Genomic DNA, 9900 nt, shown 5'->3' with positions numbered 1-9900 from the left:
CAAGATCATTGACCAGATCTTACAAGAAAACCAAAAAATAGTATCTGGAAACCAAGATGAGGGAAAAAGAAAGAGTACCTCAGGAGGCATTGGCTAGCAAAAAACACATTCGGACATTATTTATAAGCAGCCATCACAAGGCGAGGGCTCACTTGCAGTGACACAAAGATAAGAAGTCAAAGAAGATCAAGGAAATTTAGAAGTCTTAAAAATTAAAGGAAATTGCTGTGACATGAACCCTAATGAAAAGTAAAAAATATTTCCACAGGGAACTATAAGACTCTTTTGCTAGATCCATTTTTATTTAATTTGAAAACAATTTAAGACTCATCATCTCTTCACCTACCAACTAACAGCATACTTATTTTCATCTCAATTTATTTCGAGGAGGATCTCGGCTTATTTTTCTCTGTTTTATGAGGCATTTAATTCCTTCTGGCTCCCAGTGTGGAAATTTATGTTTTAATATTTCCAACTTTTTCCCCATTAAAGGCAGAGATGATTCCCTCTACTCATCTAATCGTAAAAATAAAGTGACAGAAAAGAAAGCTATTTCAAGTCTGGGAGCATATTCTTGGGCAGGACATTCAAGGCTGCATACAGGGAAGGATGAAGTATGAAGAAGATCCCATAGGGGAAGATGCGAGTTGATGAAAAAGAAATCCTCATGCAATTTAAAGGCTACATGTAGAGGAGGAACAAAGCTCCTGAAGGGTAGTGGATTAAAATGTAATCGTATGGCTTTCTTCTCTCCTCATTAATGGAAATGTGGTCTGTGACTGAGCAAACTCTTTACAAATGTTCTGAAAGACGCCATGTGGCTTACTAACAGATATATCTGTTTTTCAAAGTTTAGAATTTGCTTCTTTTCAGACATTCCAAAGAGTCAAATTGGGAAAATTTCTATTTCTCAGAAAACATTAATAAATTAAGACCTTGGATTTTATTGCCTTTGCCCATTCTCCTGATACTATTGTTCTTTCCTTCTTTAAAAACAACAAATACACCCCCCTTCCCAAACTACATATTGACTGTAGTGAAATAAAAGAACTCTTTTTTTTGTTTGTTTTCCTGTAAAGGGGCTCATAAAAATAGGCCTAGAGACAGTGACTTAAAACCGGACAAATCCAGATCTCCAACCCTATCAGTTTCTCCATCTTACAAGCACACTTAAGGCTCAAAAAGAAAAATTAATGCCCAAACAGCCGGTGAGGCATATAGTCATAGAAACGTTTTCTATCCTGGTCATACCAGGTATCACATAAGATACTGTCAAAATCTTTGATTGACCATTCATTTAGAAGGGGTTCTAAACCCTTTTAAAATCATATAATAATCAACATCAGCAACACTACGTCAGGGATCTTGGACCACACTCATAACGGCTTCTTTGTCAAGTAAGCAAAGAAACTATGTTATTTTGGTTGCCTGGAAGTTCATATCTGTTTCAGCGAAATGCAAATATCTTGGATCCCTATGAAAGGGTGTGGATCTCCACATAAATGATATCTCTGTTACAGAGAAAGAAGGGGCTGCTGCACTTGCTGGAATGTCTTCGGCTTTGTATCAGATGCTCCAAATTTGGTTTCAACCAGGCTTCCAGTTTGCCGAATGTCAAACTTCATGCTTTAGCAAGGGGGGAAAGTCTAGATGCCAGGAACACACTAGACCTCTCAGATAAAGGAGTAGAAGCATGCTTCAGTTGGACTAAGGTTGGTCCTCTTTGTTAGCACCAAACTCTCATTATTTAGTTCTTCACAGACTAAATTCCGGTTTCTCTTAGAGAAGAGGACCTGGATACTGAGAAGGAATTAAAGTAGATATTAAGGTAGAAATTCCAAGGCCAAATATCCCAAGGTCAGGCAAAGCAGCATCTGAGGCCGGTACAAGAAAGTGGTGGAAGTCAATGGGCAGCAACCCTAGGGTACTCGAGCTTTCTATGTCCTTGTCCGGCCTCATGGCCCTACCTGTACCCCAATCATGGGCACCACCTCCTCGATCCACAGCAAGTCCAATGGAGCTGAGGTTCTAGTTTGTCGGTGGTGAATCCGGCGTAGCCGCAGAAGGTACAGGATGATGGCCAGTAGCACCACCAGGATACAGGCGAAGAAGAGATAGTGGTTGTAGACAAAGGAGAGACGGAACCAGCTACCATGGGCCTGCCGGACACCTTCTTGCCGTAGATCCCTAGGCAAGAGTTTGAAGGTGACAAGTAACGTTAATTTCAAAGAAAAACATTCATGCGGATTTAAAAGGCCAGTGGTGTTATATCATTTATTCTATCCATGTAAATATGCTGATACCAGTTCCACAGAGCAAGCAAAGCTGAAGAACGTCTCTAGCCCTAGGACTGCTATGTGATTCCTCCTGTACTTTCTTTTCCTCACAGGCCTATGTGATTCCTCCTGTACTTTCTTTCTCCTCACAGGCCTACGTCCTCCAGAATGGGGACAAAATGAGAAGACAAAAAAGTGAACAGTGAGATAAGACTGATCATCTATAATACTGATTGTCTTAACAGTGGTCCCATGCCATTCTGTAAATACATACATACAGTTTGTAACTATGGTTCTAACAAGAATAGGGTGGTCCCTAAATCCAATCAAGAAATCAGAGTGTATTGAAATCCTTAAAAAAATTGGCTGTGCTTCCTGTGCTTTCTTTAGGATATATCTAAAGAAAGTGGTTGCCTGATCAATTGTTTTATAATCTGGAAAAAAAAGAGGAGACATGTAAACCAAAGTGCAGGAGCCTGCCTGCTTAGAACAGAAGCTGCAGTTTGGAGGTCCAGATACTGGATCCGTTTTTGTTTGGTTCGACCTGCAGTGGTTTCTCTAAATGTGAATCTCCAAACTGAAACGCTGCTTATAAAATATGGATTTCTGGCTTGTCCTGACAAATGACAACTGGAAGACGCTGGGACAGCACTTCCGCATGATAGGAGTCAGCCCTTCATCTACAGCACGTACTCTCCAGCTCCCCATTTCTCTCACATCTATCAGCTACCTGGTTTCTGACAATATTGGGTTTAAAGAAACAGGCAGCAAAGATTAAAAATTCATTTTAGTTTATCCGAAATAATACAGGGGAGAGAGTACCCAAACATTATCCCAAATACCTTATATACATAGAGCAAGACATCAGGCTATCATAGCTTAGTGACAATACCCCCCTAAAAGCATCTTGTGTGCTTTGTTCTAAATTCTGGCCCACCAAAAGCCTTCCAAGTCAATGACATGATGTCTAGAGTGACTCTACCCATTAGGAAAGACTGCTCTATACAGCCAGCATTCCCTAGCTCTCTAGTCAGATGTTTTCTACAATAACCTAAGAATGAATTTTGGTTTATCAGTAAGAATCTTAGAACTGATTAGTAAGAGCTCAATCCTAAAGAATGATTTATTATGCATAAACAAAACTGCATTCCTGAAATTGCGAAGCTAAAGAAGAGACTCCGGATTAAATTCTCAACCTTCTTTCTGTTTCAACATAACTGGTTAGTAATAATAGTTCATGGGATAGTAATAAAGGGAGTTAATTTGGATGCATTTTTGAGGGAGAGTGGTCACTTAAGAAACCTATTCTGAGACACCAATATCCTCTAAGTTCAAGATGCCAGTTCAGTCCACTTTACCTGAGGGGTAAGAATCGTGTTTTATACAGAATGGCTCCCAGTGTCCACTGAACTTCTCGGTCATATACCAGCTGGGCTGTCTGCAGGTGTGGGTAGTCATAGGGAAAGTGGAATCCTTCATGAAGAACTTGGTACATCCAAGCCGATTTAAAACACTGATATCTGTGTGACAAAACAATAAATGTTTTTTTTTTTTAAGAAGAAGAAGAAGAAGAAAAAAGAATACTTTCCACATACTCCCATTGGATGTCAAAAAGGATCTCTCTCCCCAGTTCACCTTCCTCGCCTCTAGGTGGAGCCAAATCTGAGCCTACTTTATCTTGATGTTTACCACAAAAGTGCAGGAACACCTTTATGCCATAATGATATTGCTGTGTTTTTCTCTTTCTTTTTATAAGAGTCCTTATTTTTAAGGAGCCTGCTGTAATTACATGATGTCTGGGATTTGTTTCAAAAGAACCCAATTGTGGTAAGAGGGTGGGAAAAGAGATGAAATAAGATTTGCCAGAAGTTGGTAGCTGTTAGCAGAGAAGCAGGGTGATAGGTACACAGAAATTCATTATACCATTCTATTTTTGTTTATGGTTAAAATGTATTAACTAAAATGTTTACAAAATGGGAGGACTGATGAACCAAACTGGCAAAATATTGGTATTTGTTGAAGCTGGGTGAGGATTTATGTTACTGTTCTTTCCACTTTTCTGCATGTTCAATCTTTTAATTAAAAGCTTTAAAAAAGCACCACTTTTGATTTCAAACCATTTGGAATGAGCCTTTTGGTAACCCTGGTTTTCCCTGGCTTCACTAAAATAGGCTCACTATTTTGGCCCTTATCACTCAGAAAATCAAAATCTAAAAATCAAATTCTTGATTCTCCTTCAACAGAAAATTCCATCTGTATTCTTGCTTGTTCTCTCTCTCTCTCTCTCTCTCTCTCTCTCTCTCTCTCATTATAATCTGCCATCTGCGTTTTCAGGCCAATCTTAGGGAAAAAAGGAAGCTACTCACTTGAGTCGATGCTCATCTGCATGTGATGAAAAGAGACCATTCTTGAATCTCTGAGTTAGGACTGACCAAGCCATGCCACAGTAATCCTGGAACAACCAAAGAGAAACAGAGGAACATGAAATTAAAGCACAACTAATTTCCCTACAGTCTCACCTGTTCCATGTCTAAAGTTACTTGTGGGTGACTAGTTGACAAAGGAAAACAGAAATGCCACATTCATTCCCTGGACACTGTGCAAAGCAAGTGCCAGAACACAGGTTCCTGAGGGTCTCCTTTTTATTCCCATCACCTCAAGTCCAGTACAAAGCCAGCCCAACACAGCTCCTGAGCCTCTTTGGCTTCAGAGAGGGGTAAGGTTAGGACCAGAAATAGCAACATCAAAGCCAAAGGGAGCCTCATTCTACACTATGTAAGATGAGGAAGTAAAGCAGATGGAACAGAATGGTCAAATTCTACCACTGGCCTGTTCCCCTGCTATAGTTCTCCCCAAAGAACCATTCCTTTCCTCTGAATGTCTACTTTGTGCCAGGTGCTTTTCTAGGTGCCAGGGAGATCTAGCAGTGAACAAAACAGACAAAACTTTCTGTCCTCATGAAGCTCACATTCTAGTGATAAAAAACAGACAATAACCATATACATGCATGCATACATAAGACATGTATACACGTACACATTTACATATAGAGTGTGTTACATGACATAAATGCTCATGGAAAAATAAAGCAGGAAAGGGAAATAGGTGAAATTGGGGAGGGCTGCAGTTTTGGATATGGTTGCTAGGGAAGGTATCACTGGGAAAATAACAGTTGAGTCAAAGTAAAAAAAAAAAAAAAGTAAGGGAACAAAATTATCTCTTTCACCTGGGAAAAAGAACATATGAAGCCACTAGCAATTTGAGTAAGCAGTAACTTGAGCCCTTTGGTGTTCAAGGGAACAGAATTTGAAGAAGTTTTAAAATGAGAGAAAGACGTAGGCCATGAACAGTTAGGCAGCCCTAGATGCTAGAAAGGAAAAGGAATATAAGTGTATTCCTGGAGGCTGGAGAGGAAAGAACAAATACAAACCAGGTTTTCCTCAATATTTCTTAGGGACTGCCTTCAGGGAACAGAATAATACACATAGTACAGACATTATTAAATTGGAAGTCTTCTATCCAGAGAACCCTAGAGAACTGTAACAAAGCAGAAAGAAAAGAATAAAATACAAGGTCAAATTCTTCCCATAAGTTTCTCTTCTACAAGATCAGAAAGACAGGCAAACCTTCAGAGATGAATCTAAATTAAAGGAGCTATAGAAAGCTAGAGAAACTTTTACCTGTTCAGGTAACTAATGATTTAAGCCTATAAGCTGCTAATGTCCTGTATATGCTCTAAATGAAATTTTATTTCTTCTGCATTTTAGTTTTAAATAGTACCCCTGACATTGCTTTTCCCAATATCTTTTTAATATTCCAAGTGACCCTATATACCATTCTGGCCTCCTGACAAACCAAGAAAATCAAAGTAGACTTGCCCACCTGTGTGACCTCATTTCCAAAAGCACATTACAACTGAGAATACCAAGTGAGGGGAAAGATATCTGGGGATGACACTTTTGACCACAAACATTAAACAAGATTACTGGAAAGCTAGAGGAAAAACCATTAGCCACCACAAAGATTTTGGAACTGGGTGATAATTTGGGTGATCAGGACATACATGGAAACCTAAGTTTAATGAACTAGAAGATAGTACAGCACAGTGTGCTCCTTAACTTCTGAGTCCACTTTCTCATCTGTAAAATGAAGGTTCACAGAGCTCCTCCTGTGAAGAAATCAGTGAAATCAGGCATACAAAGCCCTTTGCACAGCATCTGGCACAAAGTTAGGCATAGAGAAACGGCTGCTGCTGGTATGAATCATCTTTACTATAAATAATTTACCTGAGCAGCCCTGGCAAACGTTGGCCCATGGTAACGGCCACCGATGCGTAACACATCCTCTGTACAGTAAAAAAACTCAGAGAAACCGTAGAACTCGCTGTTATTGAAGTCAATTGGTGACTGGTAGATTCCATTCAGCGAGGCCTGGCTGGTGTTGGGGCGAGCCAGCAGGGGGCTCAGCATTGCCCCGCAAGAAGACCAGTCTCCTCTTCCTCGGATATGCAGCACCTGGCTGTTCCTCTCCACCACATCTGTGAGTCCCACAGGCAGGCAGGGATCCAGAAATGGATTGTCGGGACTCAGACCTGTCTTCTGGCCCAGCAACCTACCACAATGACAATAACAAACAAAACACATCACTAATGTATTCAACCTCTTTAAAAAATGCCTATAAGAAACTTGGTCAAAGAATGTGCTTCACAGATATCTTGTTTTATATGGCATCCCTAGAAACAAGCATGGAGTATCAACCATGCAGTCACAACACATGAACATTTAACTTAAGCAAATTCAATTTAGCAGAAACAAAGGAAAGAAGGAAGGAAGGATGGGTGGGTGGGTGGGTGGATGGAAGGAAGGAAGGAAGGAAGGAAGGAAGGAAGGGAGGAAGGAGGAAGATAAGGAGAGAAATATGGCAGTGATCAAATTTTGTTCAACCTTTTAATCAACATGTATATTTCCCAATGTATAGTGAAACTAGAGATATTAATCTGCTGGTCTCAATCTAGTCTTCATTACACTGCTTCTTAGAAGTGCCAAGATCTCACCACACTGAGTGTGGTTCTAACGTTTAGCAAAACACCTGGGAGAAGGTAAAGAGAGAAGGTTGGAGGAGTTTCCTGAGAAGGATGTGTCAGTGGTCAGTGACAACGGCTGGCCATAGGAAGGACCTGCCTGGCCCCACGTGGGGAGGGACAGGTTGGGGCAAGTTCTAATCCCCATCTTGGCCATTACATGGTTCTGGCTTTTTCAAGTCTGCATTTGCCCAGCAACAATATTCTCGTTCCTGAAGAGATTAAATCTGGCCGAGGACAGAAATTAGTGGAGACCAAATAACTTTGTCAACTGCGGTTAATTATTCATCAGTTCCTAAACAGACAGACGTTGAAGGGTGGACTTCCTGGGATGAAGAAGCCTCCATGATGTAAAGACTGAAGGAGGGACTGGGAACGTGGCAACACAACAAAATGTTCTGGAACAATTGGAACCTATTTTAAGGATGTGACACCAACTATTAAAAAAACTCAGAAAGTCATATTAAGAAGAAAGAACCATTACATTTTGACATCCCAGGAAGCATGGGTTTCTCTTGTAGAGTAGCAGCTACACAAGATGAATGAGCAGTCTTCTCAATTAGGAACTTGGCAAGAAATACCAATGCACATATTGATGCATGGTGGCAGCCATGATACAGCCTGGCAAGTTCTGAGGCAGGAAACAGCAGACAAAGAGAAAAGGGCAGCAGAACGACAAAGGAAGGAAATGGAAAAGGAAACACAGCAGCTAGCAAAGATGGAACACAACAAAACTGGTGTAAAACTTTCATAATTGTTCTTTGGACTGCCAGCAGGAGCGATCTGAGCTCCACAGCCCAAGCAACATCTGTACAGACTGGAGAGTATTTTCAGAATGCAAACACACTGCTTGGTTTTAAGGCATTCATTCATCACCCGGTATAACAGGAGTCTCCTAAAACACCTTGACCTCTTGGTAGTTGAGACTTACAAAAACAAAAAAGAATCAGGAGACAGTATTTTCTTTATTATGGTCCCAAATAAGACAACTGCTGTGGACCAATTATTACAAATCGCCATATTCATAATTGTAATTAATACAATAGCGGTATTTCTTCAAGTTAGTATTTCTAGCAAAACAAATGGGGTAAGTAATTTTATGGTGAAAAAAACCTCTGCTGTCTTATACTTCCTTCAACGTACGTAGTGATACAATAATTTTAAATACTAAAGAAAAAAAAACCCACAACTATTTGAACATTATGGTCTAAATACTTCATGTGGTAGCCAAATGAAGAATCAGTGATCTGTCCACGCTGCAGGAAAAACTGGCTATTCTGGACTTAATGAGAGAACAATGTGAAGATTATTTCTAACTTCACATGCTTTTTATCTTTTATGCGCACTATGGAACCTCACTCCCACGTAAGATGCAACTCCACTATAAGTGAACAAATACGTCTTCTACCAAGAGGGAACTGCTAAGAACTACATTATACTGCACATTGTAAATTAATAACTTAGCCTCACTTATCCTGTGATACCATTTCTGAAAAAGGACACAGCAAGAGATCACCATAGTAAGCTGCTATACTTTTCTGAGTCCTAAGAGCAAAGACCAGAATGCACCCTAACCTAGATCAAGTGGGAATACCAATGGAGGGTCTCTATTAGTAGTGACACTACCCCATTGACGAGAGTGGTCAGGAAGGAGGAGGAAGCAAGGACATACCTATCTTAGTAGAATATGAGTATTTCTTCCTAATATCTGCACCCTGACAACATTCTATTTCAGAGGCACAGATCCCCATGTCCAAAGTACCTATTTTTGGTAAGGGTTTCATTCAGCACAAGATCTTCATAGCGCTGCCGGGCAAAGTTGCCTCCAAAACCCAGGAAGGTTGTGACATAAACCCTGTACACATGTTCAGTGTGTTGCACATCACAGCCCAGGTTGAATTCAGCCAGCAGGATCTTTGCTTCTTCTTCCTATAATACAATGTAAAGAGAAAAAAGGGAATTTTCATTTTGGTTGATTTACAGAGAGCTATGACGTTACTAATATACCAGTCTTCGTGTGCTGTAACTACCCTTTAGAATATCTTATAGCATTCTTTCATTCTCATAACATTATTTTCAACAAAGACACAAAATGACAAGGCTGAACAAAAAAGTACAGAGACTAAATACCAAATTAGAGACAACAACAGGATCTGTAGTTCTATACAAGGCAGAATCATTACAGATAATGTCATTTTCTTGCATGTACTTTTCAGATTTTCCAGTTTGCCAAAATGAGAATGTACTACTTTTATCATCAGGAAAGAAAAAATCTTTTGATAAAAATAAATTTCAGGAATTTGGAAGATCATCCTGAGACCTATTCTATGGGTTTTTACAATTCTATTCAAGAAGCTTTAATGTATCCTATGACAGGGACTAGGACCGGGAAAGTTCCATTTTACAGTACCTCTAATGAAAAGATGGTCTATTTTTTTTTTTTTTTTTTTTTTGACTTCAGTCCATGGTTTGAGTTAATCATACTCCTCAGTTCACGGCTCATTACCATGGCAAAGCCCCATTTCTGTTTTGTCTATTTACTTC

The 9900-nt window shown here is 39.8% G+C and overlaps 1 protein-coding gene across 1 annotated transcript in view; it reads right to left on the bottom strand.

The window, feature by feature from the left end:
- Positions 1-281: 281 nt before the first annotated feature.
- Positions 282-9900, bottom strand: part of ENTPD7 (ectonucleoside triphosphate diphosphohydrolase 7) — a 44884-nt gene continuing 35265 nt past the window's right edge. The window contains exons 9-13 of the mRNA XM_047824837.1: positions 9119-9285; positions 6563-6887; positions 4643-4728; positions 3635-3796; positions 282-2187 (exon numbers count right to left, since the gene is read on the bottom strand). Of these exons, the coding sequence (XP_047680793.1) occupies positions 1956-2187; positions 3635-3796; positions 4643-4728; positions 6563-6887; positions 9119-9285 (972 nt within the window). The 3' untranslated portion in view covers positions 282-1955. The remainder of the gene's footprint in view (positions 2188-3634; positions 3797-4642; positions 4729-6562; positions 6888-9118; positions 9286-9900) is intronic.

Source organism: Prionailurus viverrinus, chromosome D2, assembly GCF_022837055.1.
Source record: "Prionailurus viverrinus isolate Anna chromosome D2, UM_Priviv_1.0, whole genome shotgun sequence".
Classification (NCBI taxonomy): domain Eukaryota; kingdom Metazoa; phylum Chordata; class Mammalia; order Carnivora; family Felidae; genus Prionailurus; species Prionailurus viverrinus.
This window is presented reverse-complemented; position numbering and strand designations above follow the sequence as displayed.